The sequence below is a fragment of the Podarcis gaigeae genome (assembly GCF_964106915.1).
Source record: "Podarcis gaigeae genome assembly, chromosome: 5".
Classification (NCBI taxonomy): Eukaryota; Metazoa; Chordata; class Lepidosauria; order Squamata; family Lacertidae; genus Podarcis; species Podarcis gaigeae.
Window position 1 is genome coordinate 79,778,811 of NC_139681.1, and position 20,711 is coordinate 79,799,521.

A 20,711-nucleotide genomic window follows, 5' to 3' on the forward strand; every position below is an offset into this window, starting at 1 on the left:
AGGATCCATGTGGATCCGTGCTTTGTAACCACGTTTTTGCACCACTGTGACCCTAGGCAACAGTGGGTGCGTGATTTTTTTGGTGCAATATGTAGCCATGGACATGCTATGTGATCTGATAGTGAATTTGGGGTGACCCAATGCAAAGATCCTGAGGATCCATGTGGATCCGTGCTTTGTAACCACGTTTTTCAACCACTGTGACCCTAGGCAACAGTGGGTGCGTGATTTTTTTGGTGCAATATGTAGCCATGGACATGCTATGTGATCTGATGGTGAATTTACGGTGACCCAATGCAAAGATCCTGAGGATCCATGTGGATCCGTGCTTTGTAACCACGTTTTTGCACCACTGTGACCCTAGGCAACAGTGGATGCGTGATTTTTTTTGGTGCAAGATGTAGCCATGAATATGCTATGTGATCTGATGGTGAATTTGGGGTGACCCAATGCAAAAATCCTGAGGATCCATGTGGATCCGTGCTTTGTAACCACGTTTTTGCACCATTGTGGCCCCAGGCCACAGTGGGTGTGTGATTTTTTTGGTGCAGGCTGTAGCCATGGACATGCTATGTTATCTGATGGTGAATTTGGGGTGACCCAGTGCAAAGATCCTGTGGATCCATGCTTTGTAACCACGTTTTTGCACCATTGCAGCCCCAGGCAACAGTGGGTGCGTGATTTTTTTGGTACAGACTGTAGCCATGGACATGTAATGTGATCTGATGGTGAATTTGGGGTGACCCAATGCAAAGATCCTGAGGATCCATGTGGATCCGTGCTTTGTAACCACGTTTTTCAACCACTGTGACCCTAGGCAACAGTGGGTGCGTGATTTTTTTGGTGCAATATGTAGCCATGGACATGCTATGTGATCTGATGGTGAATTTAGGGTGACCCAATGCAAAAATCCTGAGGATCCATGTGGATCCGTGCTTTGTCACCACGTTTTAAATGGGGAGGGAAGGAAAAACACAGAAGGGACAAGAAGCACAAGAGGGGTGTGCGGAGAAGCAGCTGGCTAAGAATGCAGGGGAGGAGTTTAACGGGGTGGGGGGGAGGAAAGGAAGGCAAAAGTCCCCCCCCCCAAGCCAGCCCTCTCTCTCTCTCTCACCTGTTTTTCGGCTGCCTGCGAGTCCCCAGAGCACAGAGAGGAGGAGGTGGTGGGCTGGAGCCTGCACGCAGTGTGACTAGGAAAGAATTAGAAGGAAGGACTCGATCCTTTCCTTAACCCTCTGCTTGCCAGGAGGGCAGGGGATTCCCTGCTCTTTGTTGAGTTTGAGCAAACGCAGCAACAGAAGCGGGTGGGCAGTAAGACCCTGAGGCAGAATGCAGGAAAGCAGCAGCTTCCGCCTTCCCTCCGCCCGACCGCCCGATCTGATTTTTGCCTGATTTTTGCCTATTTCTGCCCCTGCGCTCCGGCGAGTCAGCTCCAGGGACCACACATTCGCTCAATAACACGCACAGACATTTCCCCATACTTTTTAGGAGAAAAAATCTGCGTGTTATAGAGCGCAATTTACGGTAATAATTTTCTTAAATTGTTGGGGGGGCAGAGCCCCCCCAAACGCATTTTTGAGGGGGCTCGGGCCCCCTCACGCCCCATGGAGTCGGCGCCTATGGGTATGTATGCATAAATAAATAAATAAATAAATAAATAAATAAAATTATTATTATTATTTAGCATTTCAGACAGAATTCTCTCCCAGCCCTATTTAGAGATGCATACCAAGTAATGAGCCTAAGACCTTTTGCTCTACCACTGAACCATGCCGCTTTTCATATGACTTTCTGCTGGTTTATGGTTATTGATTACATATATTTACTTAAGGGGTAAAAACCATATTTCTGAAGTAGGAAGCGTACGTGTTTCTAGGTAATGTGCACCACATTGTCATAGCAAGCATAATCTGAGAAGGTCCCTAATATGTGAAAGAAAAGGGGAAATGCTCTTTTAAGATAGTACTTGCCTTAAAAATATTTTTTTTAAAAAAAAAAAAAAAGAAAAACCTGCTGGCTGATTAAATTAGGGACACTATTTGGCTGATTAAAAGGGTTTAATCAAATAATCATTAACAAATTAAACATTAATTAATTGCAACCCTGATTAAAACAAATTGAGTGTACCATGAAATCCTAAGGAACAGATGCAGCATCCCTTTGGGAAAGAGGCTAAAAGACTTGCCAGCAAAGAGGAAAAGCTATGGGGGTCTTCCAGATGTTGTTGGACAACTGTTCCCATCGTCACTGACCATTGGCTTTGTTGGCTGGGGCTGATGGGAGTTGAAGTTCCACATCTGGCAGGAACCACAGCAACTATCCCTGATTTAGAAGGAAGTCCTTTCAAAACACTAGGACAGTTCACAGTTAGGGCAATAAAAATAAATCTCCTTGTAACTGAGATACACAAAGCAGAATCAGATTAGATAACAGCTTCTGGCAGGGGATAACTGTTCTTCTCATATTTGCAAAGGGCGTTGCCATGACTGACAGAGGCAAGATAGTGTACTGATTTAGATTTGGGTTTTTCAGGCTGAAGTGGGACACACACTGGCCCCTGGTCCCTCACTGATTCTCAGCACAGGTGTTCTCAGCTCCTGTGGTTTTGCTCTTGTAAGTAGGGATGAGCCAATCTGTCAATTTTTGTTCCTCTCACTTTCCAAATTTAATCAGTTCTCCACACTTCCACATAAGTTTGCAATTCAAATAAAAGTCCTTGTGAAATTTCGTCTCCATTTTAGTGAATTCAATCTAATGCACATGTATTTGTTTCCAGTTTTGCCAAATTCACACCTTTTTTGCAAAGCTGTTTTCCCCAACATAATTCATTTTTATGGCATTTTTTCCACTGATTTGTGCATTTTTATGTACATGCATTTTTGTATGTGTTACTTGACTTGATAACTGCATTGCAAAATTCAAAGAATTGCGAAATTTGAAGATTGCTTTTGTTTTAGTACACACCTTGTTTCGGGCAGCACCAGTGGCGTAGTGTGGGGGGTGCAGGGGGGGCCGGCCGCACCGGGCGCAACATCTGGGGGTTAGGGTTAGGGGGCAGAAATCCACGGGTTAGGGGGCGCAAATCCACGGGTTAGGGGGCGCAAATTACTTGCCTTGCCCCGGGTGCTGACAACCCACGCTACACCACTGGGCAGCACAAATTAGGTAAGTTTACCTAAAAAATGTTAACTTGATCAAACTTCTCCCTGATTTCCACTTGCAAGTCCCTCTCAATATGGATGCAAGCCAAATCTTCAAGTGACCCACGGAGACCTAGCAGGGAATGAATGTATGATGCTGCCTTATACTGAATCAGAACATTGCTCCATGTAGCCCAGTGCTGTTTATTCTAGCAGTAGATCTCCTGGGGCTCTCAGGCAGATATATCCTCCGACTCTGAGACCCTTTTGATTGGAGATGCCAAGGACCAAGCCTGGGATCTTCTGCCAGAAAAGAAATGCTCTACCCCGATCTGTGATTTATCCCCTAATTTCCTTCCGGCTGCTGCTGCAGTAAAAATGCTGTCTTTTCCAGGATGCCTATTGTTTTACCCAACAATACAGCAAGCCTGGTTATGAAATGCAAATATTTACAAAGTCATCCAAGTACCTTGTCGCATACTGGATACAGCTACTGAATGCATTATCTTTGGGGGTAGGAAGAATAGCTGTTTTTATGGACGACAGCAACAAAGTTGGGCTAGCGATTACTATGAAATAATCATGAGCAGGACTGGATTCCCCCCCTTTAATCTTTTTTTTCCCTTTTCCCCTAGCACAGTTCCCTCCCAACAGCTGTGTAGCCCTGATTGACTCAGGCTGCAAAAATAGAGCTAACACAGCGCAGAAATTCGAGAGAGACCATTAATCATGTTTAACTGTGCTGTCTCGTTCTTGCCTTGCCAAAGACACGATTTAAATGTTTCACAGGGATGACGGGGTGGGAGATAAATGGTCCGATGAAGTTCAAATATCACTTCTGGCCCTGGCAGATGACTTTTCAAAAAAAACAGCTAATACATTCAGTGCAGGAATAAGTTTAAAACAAAACAATCCAGATTCTGTAGCAGCCAGCAAGATGGGGCAGTGCTGGTTACCTGGCTTCCGAATGCTGAGGTCACTGCTGGTACCTGAGAGGGGCAAGACACTAGGGAGGCAGGCATGGTGCGGACACAGAGGTGAAGCTAATTCCCTGCTCCTGCCATAGCACCTGCACCGCACCAACCTGCCCATCAACTCACCCCTCCGCCTCTTTCTGTCAGTTACCAGAAGTGTCCTCCACATTGGGAAACCAGGTAAGCAATGCGGCCCGATCCCACTTCTCTGGCTGCTGCCTAGACAATGTAAGCCATGAAGCGCTCCTCACAATTTTGCAAACCAGCAAAGGAACAAGCTTTTCTCGTCATCTGCAACCGGGGAGAAAGAAAAGGCAGTACGTGATGACAATGGACATTCCCCAGAAGTCAGTAGCCCAAAGTGGCTGCACAGAATAGGTTTCAATTCACCTCAGCACCATCGCCTGTGTGCTCCTAATTTCATTTATTTTGTTGCTCTGCCTGTTTTTTGCTTCTGGCTCTACCTACTTCTGACATGTGGCCCTTGGAAAAGCTGCCTAGAAAGGGAATGTGGCCCTGGAGCTGAAAAGGTGTCCTGTCACAGTGAGGAATGTCCAGAGGGCAGAATTAAGTGTATTGTCAAAAGTAGACTTACAAGTTAGGAAAAGGCAGGTCTGTCAGTTGTAGGTCCCTCAGCTACTCCTAGCCATGCACTCGCTGAGGCTGTTGCAGCAACAGAGAGGCCTCAGGTTATGTATTTTCCCCACCTGAGCTACACACAAGCAGGTGAAGACTGCATCAGCGTGCAACCTGCTTATGCTGCTCCCACTTCAAACCTCGTCTGGTCTTGGTCTCCTGCCTGACTCTCGTCTCCTGGCTGTTACAGGTTCCCCCAAGTCACTGACCCAAGTCAGTCTGCAACACCCCATTCTCCCGATGTCCTCTCCTCTGTACACAGTGACCACTCTTCAGTGGCTAGCCCAGGGGTCAGCAAACTTTTTCAGCACTGTCCCTCAGACCTTGTGGGGGGCCAGACTATTTTTTGGGGGGGGGAATGAACAAATTCCTATGCCCCACAAATAACCTAGAGATGCATTTTAAATAAAAGCACACATTCTACTCATGTAAAAACACGCTGATTCCCAGACCGTCCGCGGGCCGGATTGAGAAGGTAATTGGGCTGCATCCGGCCCCCGGGCCTTAGTTTGCCTACCCATGCTCTAGCCTGTCCCTGACAGGTCCCTGCAATAGAGATTGCAAATGGGGCATAAGCAAGTTTTGTTTGTAGCCAAATGCCACATAATTTCTTTTCTTCTTATCACAGCGGTGTTAAACCCCAAAAACCTATAAGGAAAAATGTCTGTATGATAAGGTCTTAATCACTGCATGAGATAAGCCTCTGAACTAAGGTTGCTCACCAGCATCAACCGATACCAGCCCTAACACAGCCATGGGCTTTTCTGTCTCCCCAGCATGGTGTCTACGTAACGAGGGTGTGAGCTCTGTCCTCTTAGGATCTTCCAATCCGGAGCAGCTAATAGAGAATCTTGGTGCCATACAGGCAAGTACAATATCCTGCTTTGTGATGAGCCGAAGCAAATGGATGGTCAAAATAGGCAAATTTATTCAAGTATATTTAAATTCTGAACACAGCGCATAACCCATCTTTACCTGCATTCCTTTGGAGTAAAATGTCGTTTTTGTTTTAATTGGTGAACTGAAAGCACGTAATGATCCTGAACGTATGCCGCCCACTTTTATGCTTACAGGTTCTTCCGAAGATGACGTCCCACATTGTGAACGAGATCGATAACATATTGGGCAACAAACCTTACAGCAAGAAGGACTACAGATCCTAATGCACTGCATGATTAAACTGGACTGCATGGCTAAAATAGCGCTCTGTACTTAGTACAGTACCAAGTCAATAATATCCTGATTAGAATTATTCGGCAGTCTCTGTTGTTTACTAGATTCTCCAAGGCGGCGTGCTGCGCCGGAATCCAAAAGCACAGCCGATCTCTCTTTACAGCTGAGATTGCCTTTGCTTTTTTGCTTCTTCTTCTTTTTTACTACAGTCAGATTCTCCTGCACAAGCCCTGTTGAAACGAATGAGATCATGCAGGACATTGTGCGCTAGCATTCATTTCCGCAGAGTTTGTGCACAACTTTTCCCCGGGTCGTGCCCGCTCCCTGTTGACCCTTATTATCCTCTCGGCACTTCCCATTTATGCAGTGAAAATACACATTGTAAAGAAACAATAAAAGATTTCTTCTAAGCTTTAGTTACTTGGAAATTAGAAGAAGGATGTACAGATATATTTTTTCAACGAACACAAAAGCCAGATACAGGTATAGGTCAAAGACGCATATCAGGCAATTTCAAGCATAAAAATTCTTCAAGCTATCTTGAAGATGAGTAAGCTTGGGTGTGTTTTTTCCCATTTGCATTTTTTTATGCTGAATCTGAGTTCTAGGGTACTAGCCTAGTTTGGACTTTGTTTAGGGGAGTACGGGCTGTCCATTTAAAGGCAGAAAATAAAAGAATTACAGAGGATGGCATCTTTGCCCACCAGTTATTTTAGGATTTCAGAGGCAGGTTGTATATGGTAGCTCCAGATTCACTGGGGGGGGGGGGAATGGACATGATCCATCCAAAACTAAGCAACCATTGGCTACACTTCTGTGCACACTTACCAGGGAGTATGTAAGCCCTATTGAATACCCTGGGATTTAATTCCAAGGAAAAGTGCACAGGATTGAATGCATATGCTTCACACTCCCCATTTGGGAGGTGGGGAGGCTTCACAGTGCTTAAATTAAGCTGGATTGTAGCCATTAGCTTTACTGCATTTAAAAATAAAAAGAGTAAAGGCTGTAGTTCTATCACCTGCTTAAAGCAGAGGTGGTTTACCTTCGGCTCTCCAGATGTTGCTGGAAAACCACACCCATTTATCCTTAACTGCTGGCCATAGTGGTTGATAGGAGCTGGGAGTCCAAAAACATCTGGAGAGGGCCACATGTTCCCCCTAGAGGTTTGCACCATCAGAACAGAGTCCCCCCCCACCTGAGTCAACGTGCTTAGGATCAGGCTGAAAGAGGCTAGGCTAGGCAAGTAAAATTCACACAATCATTTTGCTGCTGCAAAAACGGAAATAAAAAATGCCATAATTTAATGCTGTTTTATTAGAACCTGCTTTACTTTTGGCAGCTTGTAGACGTAGTTACTGCAACTTTGATTACTTAAACTTAACTAATATAATGTATAATAAATGTACAAAATGTGCAGAGTTGTACAATTTTCTGAAGGTGTATTGGAAAGGGTTTCATTTCCCCTTTTGTACCTCCATTGAAAAGCCTGATGCAGTTTGTAAGCACTTCATCACAGTTTAATGGATCCCAGGAAATGTTTTTGTTTGCCCAACCTCCTCTGCCTTTTCTCACTTTCGTTTCCAAACTGTATTTAGGATCATCATTACATCACGGGTTTTGGTTTCCAATCCTTGTTTTGGCACATGGCAGCTGTGGTTTTCAGTGATCTTATGCTGCTTAATGGTAATTTCGCCAAGCACTGGACTTAACATGCACATGCCAGTTGCACAGGATGGCCTGTGATGGACAAGAGCATCTTGATGCAACAAGACCATCTTTTTTTAAGTACCAGTGGTGGGACGCCAACAACATCAAGCTTTGCCAAGTGCAAATGGAAGCTGGCTGGTTTTGGCAAGCTCCTTTTGCAGTGTAGCTAGAAGTCAGCATTACTGAAAATTGCAAGTGTTGTGTGTAAATCAGCCCATAAGAATCAGCAATCAAAGAGCTAGAAAGAGTCTAGAACAGCTTTCCCCAACCTGGTGCCCTCCAATGTTTTGGAGTACAAGATCCATCTGCCCTAGGCAGCATAGCCAGGTAGAAGGCTGATCACACACTGTTCTGCTCATTTGATGGGTAGGTGTTGTTGTTGGCTGTTGTTGGCATCCATCTGTCTCATTCGATGGGCAGATGATTAATACAGATAAGGAGATCTCCTCTCCCTTCTTCCCACTCCTAACCTGCCCCATTTGCATGGTTGTATTCAATTGGCAATGATCCCAGTGATGAAATGCAGCTGTTTTGTGCCTCTTGATTTGTATATCTCTATCATATGATATGTGTATTCTAGAAATCCTCCAAACCATTGCATTTGAAAGCTCCATTTAGGAACAGCACACTCTCCCAGCTACAACCCTGTCATCTCTTACTTTCCATGAATACTTTGATTTTGTGGGCTGCAAAGACCTTATCATGGACTCTTCTTTTTCTTCAATGGGCTTGGCCAACAGAAATGAGGTCTTCTCAGCTGAGATGTTTTATTACATTTGTGGATAGGTCCACTTTTTCATGTCTAATTGAAGTCTCAAGAGTGGTTTTGAGATCCACTACTGCAAAACACTGGTGGAGAACCTGAGAGCCTACAGATCTTTGACTCTTGACTTGCATCAACCCCGGCCAGTATGGCCAGCGGATGGAGCTATTGTCCAACAAAATCTGGAGTGGCTCCTCACCTCTGTAATAAATTATATAAGTGCATACAATTGGGGGTGGAGAGGTGCCAAGGCCTTTGAGCAGGGAACGCCGTATTTATATGGAAAGTACAAATATCCTTTAAGTTTACTACATCTCACTTCCACAGCATGCACTGTAAAGGACAGACACAAACTGCAATCTGCGTACTCAGTGGGGCCTAATCCATTAGGATTGCAGCTCAAGACCCAGATCCAGAAACATACTAAATACCCACTGCTACACAGTGGCTTCCTTTTTGTTGCTGTACCTTATCAGCAGTAATTTCATATTACCTAACTCTGGCCCCAGATGACTACCCTTACCCCAAAATGGTGAACAAGCATTTCATCTTTTTTGCATACGATAGCCTGTATCTGGGGCAACTGATGTGAAACCTGTTTTCACGGATAATTGCTCTTGTCGCTAAAGGCAAATGGCCATAAAGCCAAGTTCCATATCCACAAATCTTCCAGTTCACCTGGTGGGCAGCGGTATCATGCATCTGGTCTGGGTGGCAAAGCTTCAATGCACATAGTCTTTTTCTCCCTAGCGCAACTTCTTCAGTTCATTTTGGCGGCACGAGCAGATCTCTGTTTTCATTCTTCACCAAAGATTTGCTCCGGCCGCTGCAATGAACTTACAGGGAAGTCTGGGTTAGAACATGGAACATGTACCGTCTCACAGAAAGCAGCAAAGGTGCATTTGCTCATATAGGTCGCACCATGTGTGAAGCTTAAGCTTCTGAATCGCAGCCGCCGCCTCCTTCCCCTCCATCAAGCAAGGCCTTTGCATTTGAACTGTTCATCGGACAGTCCTAGCAACGGAGGTTACAGAAGGCACCGAGTTCTAAAGAACAAATATACTTTTTCCTCTTTTAATGTGTTTAATCAAAGCAATGGTCTGTGTAAATGAATTCAGCTGCTGTATACTAGGAACTGCTTTCTATTTCTGCTTGGACATAATAAAGGCATTTTATGCACCTAGCTTAATTACTTTGGATCCATTAATTTGGAGTGGTGGAGCGGGGGCGGGGAGGGTAGTGGTGGAGAGCCTACATTATTAGGATTAAAATAGGACTGTATCTTTCTGATTCATTACTTTGAAAATCAATACATATTACTTTTCTTTCCCAGTAGGGATAACCACATTACACAGAGTGCTTGATAGGAAAGAAAATGTTCATTCATCAAGAGCATTAGCTAAAGACAGATTTAAAGGGCAATGTCTCTCATAAGATACCAGTGACTATTAACATACGTTGATTTGAAGTATGGAATGCAGTGGGGTCGGGGGGGAGGGGGAGGTCAGGATATTTTTGATTGCCTTAGAGACACACTCTCTTCTTCGGAAGATTTATTCCAAGTTTTTCTTCATCTGAGACAGCCTACATGGCTTCACAGAAATCCTCAGGGTGTCTCTGCGCGCCCCCCCATTGTCTTCACATTTTAAGCAATTAACAAGGGTTATTCCATCACCACTGTTACAGAAAAAAGTCAGCTACTTGCTGCTGATCGACAGCAGAAAGGATAAGAGAACAATTAAACTTAATTCATGGAATCAACTGCTACAGCCCCAAAGTTTTTTGCCCAATGAAATCCTGACAGTTCAGTCATGCCCCGTGACATCATCATACCTGCCATATAACAATGAATTTAGCTTATTTTCAATAGTTTTGAGGATACAGCATGGCTTAAAGCAGTGGTGGCCAAACATGGCACTCCAGCTGTTTTGGGACTACAACTCCCATCATCCCTAGCTAACAGGACCAGAGGTCAGGGATGATGGGAATTGTAGTCCCCAAACAGCTGGTCACCACTGGCCGAAAGGAAGCAGAGTTTACAAAAAAGGGGGGGTGCTGCCCAGCAGAATGAAAGATAACTTTTGCACAGAAGTGGTGAACCTGCAGCCCACCTTTCCATAAAGAAATGTTAACTGTTTGTGACCTCATACTAGAAAAACTGTTTTGGGCATCTGGTTGACAGGCCTCATTTGCAGACTTAAATTCTTAGATGACTGTTGCATGCAGTTTCATTTCAAATCCTAGGGTTCCTACTACTGGAGAAAGCCTCGCACATCCCACATGCAAAATTTCTTTAGACAGTGATTTATACCAAATTAATATCAGTGATCACTCCTCTTAACTGAATCATCTTTTGTTAAGCTTCTGTCCTCTTTGCTACAGCTTCAATCATTGCTTCCGTTTGCTTGTTATAATATGAAGGGTAGTGATTTTTTGGGGGGAGGGTAGACAAACTACTGCATGTAGCAGATTCGGGAATTGCAGTATATCAGATATATAGCATTTAGAGGTGCATACAGAAAGGGAAACATGGGTCTAAACTTGAATATTCAGATTCATCTCATTTCAGTTTAGCACAGGGTGAGTTCAGTTTTAATTAAAGTAGGATGTATTTCTATGGCATGCTATTTCACTATTGGCAACTGCTGTGAATTAACAAGTCTGAACCAAATAAGATGATGGAAACTCACATTTTCAGTTTTCACCCTATGATGAGGGTGAGAATCTTTTCTGCAATGGAAGCAAGAAGGGAGACATTCCTTACGCACAGGATAAAGGGACTGGAAAAGCCGGGCAAAGGCTGCATTCTATGCATTTTCCTAAGAGTAAGTTCAACTAAACACAGTGAAAATTTCTTTAAAGACTGAAATGCAGAGAACAGAAAACAGGACAATATCACAATGTTAGAAGCTTCAGGCTGCATTTTCTTTTAAGCTTTTATTCAAACATGATTACAAAAGGTTACGAGATGAAGTCACTGCTCGAAGTCAACAAAGCCCATCTCACTCACTGGCAGAAAAAAGAGCAACTTATTTGTAACATATTTGTGTTTTGAAAAACAATTTCATGAGCTAAAATGACAGTACCTGGTGCACTCGTTTTTGTTATTTTATGAAGGAACCATAATCTGTGTTTCCGTTCTGTTTTCTTGTAAAAAATGGTTTCTCATGTTTTCAAGCTATAAAAAAGCAACACCTCTCTATCCAGGCTGCTGAGTGTGACTGGATAGGACTGACCCATCCAAACAATTCTGTCTACTTGGAACCTGTAGACAGCAAAGCAATCAATCCAGACGAAGCGCTGATGGACAGGATGTAGTTTCTGATAAAGCAGCATGTTAAGGATGAAAGCCCAAAGACTCAGGGTGGTAAGTATATCTCCCAATGCTCACTACCATCACAACTGCTACAAAAACAGGGTGTTACATAAATAGGGATCTATTATCCCAAGTCCAAGAATCAAACCCAGTACTGTGCATCCCATCCCAGAAGCAAGAGGCCTGTGAGATAGTTCAGTTGGTAGGGTGTGAGACTCTTTAAACTCAGGGTCGTGGGTTTGAGCCTCACACTGGGCAAAGAAGATCACTGCATCACAGGGCGCTAGACTAGATGACCTCCCCAGGGCCCCTTCCAAGTGCAGTTATGATACGATACAATAATCTTTCTTGTCACTGTCCCATACAGAACAACGAAACTGGGAGGGGGGGGGGAATCTACATCAGACATTCAAAAACCAACAAGCCTTCTATCCCAGCCTGGTTAGCCCCCTAAAAACTCTGATACAAAACCCTTAAATACAATATACTCCCATAGAGACTACCTTACACTGCATTTAAAACCAAAATCGCATTTGAATAGAAATTGTTTCTCAGGCAGGTAGTCCTAGTCTTTATAATCCTGTACCTTCTTCCAGAAGGCAGAAGCTGAAAGAGATCATTTCTGGGGTGCGCACGGTCCTGCACAATCTCTGAAGCTTTCTTATGACACCTGGAAGCATAGATTTGATCCAAGGTGGGAAGAGTGCACCCAATTATTCTCTCTGCAGTCCTTACAACCCTGGACAGCGTTGTTTTTTCCCTGACCGTGCAGCTCCCAAACCACACACACAGACCTTAAGTTAGTACACTCTCAACAGTACAATGGTAAAAGGCCATCAATGGGTCCTTTGAGAGATTGTTCTTCCGGAGGATTCTCAGAAAATATAACCTCTGCTGTGCTCTCTTCATAAGGTCTTTGCTGTTTTATGATTCTGTGTAAATAGAGGAGCTTGTGGTCAAAGGACTGGCTTGCAATCGCAACTGGAGAGGGAAGCAAGACCCTTGACATCCACCCATCCGCTCCTCAAAAGCAACCCTCCAGGAGAATAAGCTGTTGCCCCGGTACCTATAGCCCAGGCCTATGGAACAGCTGTGGAATGTGCCACTGTGGCTGAAAAGCAATCCTACCTGGCGCCAGAAAACCTATCACTGGACTCCCATATAAAGTTAAGCTGGTTGGAGAAAGCCCTGCAGGAAATCACATCTGGAGTAAGGCCTACACACAGCTCACCTGTACTGTGCAGGACCTTGGCACAAACAGCAGTACTTGTGCCCATGGGGAAACACTGACCCCTTGAAACAGCTCTAGAACAGTGTTAGAAATTACCCAATTGCAACCATGTGGAGATCTCTGGACGCCGGGCTGGCGACTGAAATCTCCATCTGGCTGGCCTCTCCAGGTTTCTTAAGCAGGTAAACAGAAAAGCTAATGGCATTTATAGCCCACCTTTTTTTCCAAAGAGTACATGGTTCACCCGCTCCTCAGTTAATCCCTACAACGACCCTGCGATGTAGGTTAAGAGGCTGTGAGTGGCCCAAGGTCACCCAGTGAACTTCATGACCGAGTGAGGATATGTAGCCTGATCTCCCAGGCCCCACTCTGACACTCTTAACCACCAAAACACACTGGCTTCCTAGAGTACTTCTGCTACAGGACTGCTCTATAAATTAAGTACCGTATTTTTCGCATTGTAAGATGCACTTTTCCCCTCCTAAAAAGGGGAAATGTGTGTGCGTCTTATGGAACGAATGCAGGCTCCATGGCTTCAGCGAAAGCAACGCGAAGCCTCCGGAGCGCAGCGGGTGCAGACCGATCCCTCTTGCTCTCCTGGCTTCGCTTCGTCGAAGAGGCACTGCTCACCTTTCCCTCTCTGCGCGGCACCCCTTCAGCAAAGCGGGAGGAGAAATGGAAGGGGCTCTGTTTCTCCTGCCGCTTCACTGAAGGGACGCTGCGCAGAGAGGGAGAGATTTTTTTCCCCTTGTTCTCCTCCTCTAAAACTAGGTGCGTCTTATGAAGCGAAAAATACGGTATGTAAATAAATATGGGGAAAGTAAATGTTACTTAGAGAAGGATCCAAAATATTTTCCTTGAAGCTTTAATCTGTTTTGTTCTATATTGTTTTATTTGATGTTTTAAGGCGTTACAAACCACTTTGAGATTTTCTCTTAAAAATATAAATAAAAAAATAAAATGAATATAGAAATAAAATGAGTAATAGTGATGATAATAATATATTTCCTTCTCGAAATAATTCTGCCTAGACATTCTGCTGTGGCAACTTTAACCAGGGTTTAAGGTGCCATTTGGCAATTGGTTTATATATCTGAGTTTAGAATGAGTATCAATGATGTCACAAAAACTTCCCCACATCAACAGAGGCTCCCTCCTGTTTGTGGGTTACTGGTGGCTGTACAAAAGGTAAGGAATATTTACAGAAAATGACATATGGCAGTTGCCATTAAAAGCATTTTTTTTTATTTTTAGAATGCCTACTTTTCCAGAGGGTGGGAGAATCCTAAGCAGGACTGGAAAGTTTTACAGAGATTAAGAACCTGAATGTCCCAAGTACCTCCACTTCAGTAACATTCTGTTAGCTGGTCACTGTAATATTTTTTTTAATAATTTTATTATTTATACCCCACACATCCCTGTAATTTAGTCACTCATAAAATAGTGTCACAATACTGTCCATATATTCTGTTCTATTATTGGTAGGACTATTTGCTTTGTCCTCATGGTGCCCAGGAACTATTTGCTCTGCAGTTGTGGTGGCAAGGTTGTCTGTTCTTGCTACAACTGTATAATAATAATAATAATAATAATAATAATAATAATAATAATAATTTATTATTTGTACCCCGCCCATCTGGCTGGGTTTCCCCAGCCACTCTGGGCGGCTTCCAACAGAGATGCAAAATACACTAAAATGTCACATATTAAAAACTTCCCTGAACAGGGCTGCCTTCAGATGTCTTCTGAATGTCAGGTAGTTGTTTATCGCTTTGACATCTGATGGGAGGGCATTCCACAGGGCGGGCGCCACTACCGAGAAGGCCCTCTGCCTGGTTCCCTGTAACTTGGCCTCTCGCAGTGAGGGAACTGCCAGAAGGCCCTCGGAGCTGGACCTCAGTGTCCGGGTAGAACGATGGGGGAGGAGACGCTCCTTCAGGTATACTGGACCGAGGCCGTTTAGGGCTTTAAAGGTCAGCACCAACACTTTGAATTGTATCCATAATGTATCTGGTTTCTTTGAATTACAGGCCCTGAAACTATATCCCTTGAGAGTACAGCTACAGCACCTGACTTATGCAACCCATTTATCTCAAAGTACTTGAATTTTCTGGAAGGAAAGGATACACGGTGGGATTGAAGTTCTTCAGCAAAAAAAAGGAAGCAATGATGACCAAGACCAGGAAGAGTGTATTGTTGTAGAAGATGGAGAATGTTGTTGCTTCGTAGTCTGCTACTTCGTTCTTCTTCCACAAAATTCTGCAGAGGCAAAAGCAGCATTTCAAACAATTTAGGCATATTTTTTCCACTGACAAATGATCTAGATGCTAAATTCCAGTTTCTGAAAAAAAGGTTATGTTATTTAAGTCAAAAGGAGTACAGTGAAGGCACCTGCCAGCTGTCAATAGGCAAACAGGGGGTTTTTTTTGGAAACACAGTAATGAGCGCCAAACTTCCATTAGATTTCCAAAAGCAGTTTTTACACTGTGTGAAAGATTGCATAAAATGTTGGAATTATCAGGTATGGGTGCATCAGGAGAAAGGGGAAAAAAATGTTATCTGAATGTAGCCTTTAGCGATTAGAGATCTTTTTTTAAAAAACAACACATAACTCAAACTTAATAAAGCAAGATTGAATCTCCTGCTATGAAATAGTATTCAATCTAGCACCACTGAAGAGCTTTTTAGGATGATAAAACACTTTTTAAAGCATTTCTAATGCATCAAGTTATATAAAATGGTGAACTATACACAAACCATGCTGCTTAAAAAAAATACTGATGAAAAACAAAGTAGGCATTAAGATGGTGGTAATCAACAAGCCAAGTCAAAACAAACACAAAACCACAGAAATAAATCCCTCTTTATGAACAGAGGGGTGTGATTCGGGTTGCCTGCAAACAAAGCTGTACAATGCATTTGACCATCACCTCTCATCTTTCTCCTTGCGCGACATCTTCCTATTGTCTGCTTCAGAGAGCTTTCGAGTGACTTCTTTGGAAACAGCATCTTCCCTCTTCTGGGCTACTCTGAAAGAGAAAGTGTTTTACATTCCCAATGTTTTTGGGGTGGGGAGATCACAATAAATTCAAGGATACTATCCATTTCATAAAATGCCCTCCGCACATCACTCTGAAAGTGCCATTAGGTATGAACTGGAATGTGATGTGAAAGACCCACTGCCCATATAGCGGAGCCACAAGGCCGGCAAGCCCCATCTCAACTGTTCCAATCACAGGGTTGTAACCAATGTTAATGGGTTTGCTGAAAAGAATAGCCAGGACTAACTTAGGCCCATTGATGTTTGTAGGTTTACTCCGAATATAACTGTTAGATACAACACAGAGTTCACTGAAGGAGAAACAAACAGTTGGAACCATCCAACTAGGAGCAGGATACATGAATATTTACTAGGGTCTAAGTCAGGATAGTCTAACTTGCAGCCCACAAGGCGTTTTTGGCACCCCTCAGCAACGTTCAAGATAAAAAAAAATCTTTAAGCCTTATTTTTTGTGTCATGCATTCTTAACAAAAGTGCATACATCTGTTAGAGTATTAAATCTGTTTAATAATTAAATCTATTAATTGTGTATCTATTAATTATATATATTAATTGGTTTTTTTAAGTATTATTAAACCTATTGTGAACACTTTAATTTACGATATGGAAATGGAATTCAGTGTGTGGCCTGTGAGTTCTGTGTTGAAGTACTATTGTGGCCCGCTTGGTACGAAAAGTTGGACCACCCTGGTCTAAGTAAAAGTACAAGTGCTCTTCCGAAGAAAACAACCATTCAAAATATTTTTTGTCCAAAATTAAAAGTCATATAAAGCTATGATATTAACTTTAACGGATATTGCCTAGTTCTGGAACTGTCTTGCTTCATAGACCCTCCAAAGACCATCTCCAGAAATACAGCAAGGCTGATCTGAAATGGTTTTTAGTAGCCAGGGTGATGTAGTCTGAGGGGGATATCACAAGATGTTTGCTAGCTCCCATTCATTTTCCCCATAAACATCATAACCCACCCCAAGCAGTAGAAATATAAATGAACTGTCCAAATGCTTACTTGTGCTTAAGAACAAACTTTACATTCTTGTAGGCAAAAGCCACCAGATATGTACTGACAAGGGTCATAACGCTGTAGAGAACTGCCGACTGAACAAGATCCATGTGCCATATTCGCCAGTAGAGCCCTAAGGGAAAAACATTGTGCAGGTGGTTAAGATTTTTTAAGTCTCCACAGTACGTGGCACAGCAGGCCCAACATCAATACCTCAACACATGAATGACTCGATTTGTTCAAGACGTTCTGAACTAGATATACTGTCTTTTTGTTAAAGCTTCCTTCTTCATTCAAAAGAATGGTCACAGTTGAGCACTAGAGCATCTGCTTTACACACAGAACGTGTCTCCAGTTTTAACCCCTGGAAAGCCACTGCCAGTCAGTTTAGCTAGATGGACCAACGGGCCCACCTCTATATAAGGCAGCTACTCATGTTGATTAACTGAACAATGTATCTCCAGTTTACATACTGTTTTGGATAATCTTGTATTCTACCTTCTACCACATATGTCTTCCTTTGCCTGAACAGCAGCATACAAAATAATAAAAGAAAGGGAATATCTGAAAGTGAAAGAAATACGCCATCTTTGGACTGACCCAACAACTAACAGAATGCCACATTCACAAGGATGAATAGCTTCAGAAGCATTGTGTGAAACTGATTTCAAGCACATTTGTCTTTTCTTTTCATTTTACTAACTACAGTCAACGAACATGATAACACCCAACAAAGGTGTAGCAATGCCACCTAGTGGTCTATTATTCTAAATAGTTTTTGAAACCCTTTGCTCTTCAAATCCTTAAAACACACGCAGACTTTAGAAACTTGACTTAGGGTTTTCCACACTTCCACTTGTCCTGTGCCTAGAAAACACAGGTTTGGGCAGTTTACTGCTTGTCTGGTGCTTTCTAGGCACAGGTCTGTGGTTTTGCCTTTGCACAGCCACTTTCCCCCAGGAAACCCACACACAACAACCATCCACAGGAAACTCAGTTGCTGTTGTTCCAATTCAACACTAAACCGCGTTTTACTAGGAGGGAAGTGGATGGGCTAATGGAAATGTAGATGAGCCCCCAATTTTGTTTATTTGTCTCACATCAGCATATTATCCCCTTTAGTGAGAATCAGTGGTATACAGGCACTTCTATATTCTTGCATGGAGCCTGAAGTACAGTGGTACCTCGGGTTAAGTACTTAATTTGTTCCGGAGGTCCATTCTTAACCTGAAACTTTTCTTAACCTGAAGCACCACTTTAGTTAATGGGGCTTCCCGCTGCTGCTGCACCACCGGAGCACAATTTCTGTTCTTATCCTGAAGCAAAGTTCTTAACCCAAGGTACTATTCTGGGTTTGTGGAGTCTGTAATCTGAAGCGTATGTAACCTGAGGTACCACTGTATATATTATAAGCTGTCACCTTTTCTGCCTCACTCAATCTATACCAAAGAAGTGGATAATATGAACCACATAGCGATGCTTCCATATTCTCTTTGTGATGTTCAAAAGAGAGACATATTTTAATAATAATATTTCTTATATCCCACTGCAATGCATGTCCACAGTGAATAACAGCTTTGAGGTTAAGAGAAGGCCAGAAGCAACCCTAAAGAGGAAGAAGAAATGCCATTTTAAGCTTAAGAACAATATGGACAGTTGGAATATGTGCCGATTCAAGTTACAAGAAATTCAGACTAAACACCAGGAAGAAATTTCTGACAGTAGTTGTAGTTTCTTAGTCAAACTCCCACTGTTTTAGGCACATTTTTGTGACAGTACTGCACCTAAGATTTCAGATTAAAACTGCAGAGTGGAAGGAAAGGAGGACCTTTTTCTGCCTTCCCACTTCCAGCTACTCTCCAGAGACTGGAGATCTTCTTAAGAATATTAGGGGGGTGCACAGGGGAAGGACCAGACCGTGTGAAAGATGAACTTAATATTTTAGCTGCCATTCATTCATTTTTAGCTTTGTATTCTTGTTATTTTAAAAAAGCGCATTGTGGCGCCCTTATCCTAGATTTAAGGCACCATTTAGCTACTAGCTTTCCTATCTCCCTTTTCTAACACTGGGTGGGGCACACCTTCCTTGAGAGGTTTTCAGGCAGAAGTTAAATAGCCTCATCTGTCACGGATGCTTTAAGTTCAGATTCCTGTATTGCAGTAAGGGAGCTGGACTAGATGACCCCAGGGGGATCCCTTCCAACTCTGCAATTCCGTGATTCTAGGTCGGAGGGCCGTCCGTCAGGGCCTCTTTAGCTGTGCCCCCTGCACTGCAGCAGGGGGTTGGGCTGGATGACCTTCGGGGGTCCCCTTCGAACCCCGAAATCCTGCGGCCTTCCCTATCCCGCGCCCCGGGAGGAGCCTCGCGTGGGGGGGGGTTGGATCCCTGCCTCCCCCGCTGCTGACAGAGCAGCTCTTCCAGGGGGAAGAGAGGGAGACGTGGCAACCCAGCCCTTCCTCACTCACAGATGGGGATGGCAGAGACGATGAACGCGTTGCCGAAGAAGAGCGCAGACGACTTGGCCGACAAGTTACGGCTGAAATCCTGCAGGAGAAGCTCCTCCTCGGACTGCTGCCGGGCCCCGCCGCCGCTGCCGCCGCTACCGCCCTTGGGAGCCATCGCCGTCGCTTCCTTCTGCCTCCCGAACTCGAAAGGAAGACTGGGACTGACCCCGCGCGGCTGCCGTACTCGCCCACGAAAGCACACGCGGCGCACGGCCTGGGAGGCGGGACTTCCGCCGACCAACGGCCGCTCTCCTCACAGACTACTTCCGCTGCCGCCTGTCAATTCCACACACCCCAACCGCTGTCCCCCGTTTCTCTCGATAGAATTATTATCTCTAACGCGGAGCTACGAGTGTTTGGATAATAGCAGAGAGTAAGTCTGTGTAGCATTAAAAAGAAAAAGAAAAAGTAATAAGCAAGGAGAATTGGGCCAAGCCTCTACATCAGGACTCGGCTGACGTGTCCTTTCCTTGGATTCAGGGGCGGGGTTTGTGGGTAGAGTCTTATTGGCTCTTTTCTGCAGCCGGAATTAAAAAGCGGAGGGGGCGTGCCTTGCAGAGTCTCTGCATCGAAGCTCATTGGGGTTTGGCTCAGCTGCAGAATAAACGGTGCATTTGTTATATAGGGTAGCGACCTCTTGCTTTCCCACTCTGAATACTGCTTAATTCGTGCGTGTAGGTATCTTTTTTATTTTATTTTATTAGTGGTAGTTATGCTGCTTTCCGAAGGAGAAGTTTAATACGACCTCCGTTTTAGAGCATAAATAAATCGATGTTTTAGATTTGCTTTTGAAAACGGAGCGGTGATTTTTGTAACGTGGTCAGAAGTTGGCTTTTGTTTATTTCCATACACCCCTTCTGTTCTGCTTCTGTCTGTACTGACAGCAATTAGTAGAAAAAGTTATATGTTAACAGATGGCTAGGTGTCTACTAAGAGGGTAGAAGTCTTGAATTGTTGAGATTGCTTGAGAAATTAAGCTGCCCTGTCTCAAGTTTTCTACAACGGGCTGTTCTCCCCCCCCCCCCCCCCGCAATGCTTTTCAGTGCCTAGCTTTGAAAGTCTGGCAATAATTGGGAGCATAGGGAGGCTGGAACAGAGGTTTTCTTGTAAGACTCTGTTCAGGATATTCTTTCGCACTTGTTTAGTGTTCACGATATTCCAGTGTATCATGAGCAGACTTTTCCAGCTATCCTGTATCT

General features: G+C 43.8%; 2 protein-coding genes across 4 annotated transcripts in view; one reads left to right on the top strand and one right to left on the bottom strand.

Annotated features, from left to right (window-relative positions):
* The window catches only part of KCNAB1 (potassium voltage-gated channel subfamily A regulatory beta subunit 1), a 187,895-nt gene extending 178,316 nt beyond the window's left edge, over nucleotides 1-9,579 (top strand). For 2 of the 3 annotated variants that reach the window (XM_083739794.1, XM_083739795.1), the window contains exons 13-14: nucleotides 5,527-5,615; nucleotides 5,824-7,856. In XM_083739794.1, coding sequence (XP_083595920.1) covers nucleotides 5,527-5,615; nucleotides 5,824-5,913 — 179 coding nt within the window. In that variant the 3' untranslated portion in view covers nucleotides 5,914-7,856. Of the gene's footprint in view, nucleotides 1-5,526; nucleotides 5,616-5,823 lie in introns of all 3 variants that reach the window. The other variant, XR_014564399.1, reaches the window with a different exon arrangement.
* A 1,739-nt stretch (nucleotides 9,580-11,318) lies between these two features.
* SSR3 (signal sequence receptor subunit 3) lies at nucleotides 11,319-19,749 on the bottom strand. Its single transcript, XM_083739967.1, has 5 exons — nucleotides 19,474-19,749; nucleotides 17,014-17,140; nucleotides 15,874-15,972; nucleotides 15,071-15,202; nucleotides 11,319-11,717 (listed from the first exon to the last, which is right to left on the bottom strand). Exons 1-5 carry the CDS (start codon nucleotides 19,625-19,627, stop codon nucleotides 11,651-11,653), a joined length of 579 nt encoding a protein of 192 aa, XP_083596093.1. The 5' UTR covers nucleotides 19,628-19,749; the 3' UTR covers nucleotides 11,319-11,650.
* Nucleotides 19,750-20,711: the final 962 nt, after the last annotated feature.

Bases quoted from the DNA above. Each gene is read 5' to 3' on its own strand.
- SSR3 (XM_083739967.1), bottom strand. From the start codon at position 19,627: ATGGCTCCCAAGGGCGGTAGCGGCGGCAGCGGCGGCGGGGCCCGGCAG. The intron at 17,141-19,473 runs GTGAGTGAGGAA...TTTTTCCCTTAG, and splicing joins CGTCTCTGCCATCCCCATCT to GGCTCTACTGGCGAATATGG. The intron at 15,973-17,013 runs GTAAGCATTTGG...TTTCTCTTTCAG, and splicing joins AAGTTTGTTCTTAAGCACAA to AGTAGCCCAGAAGAGGGAAG.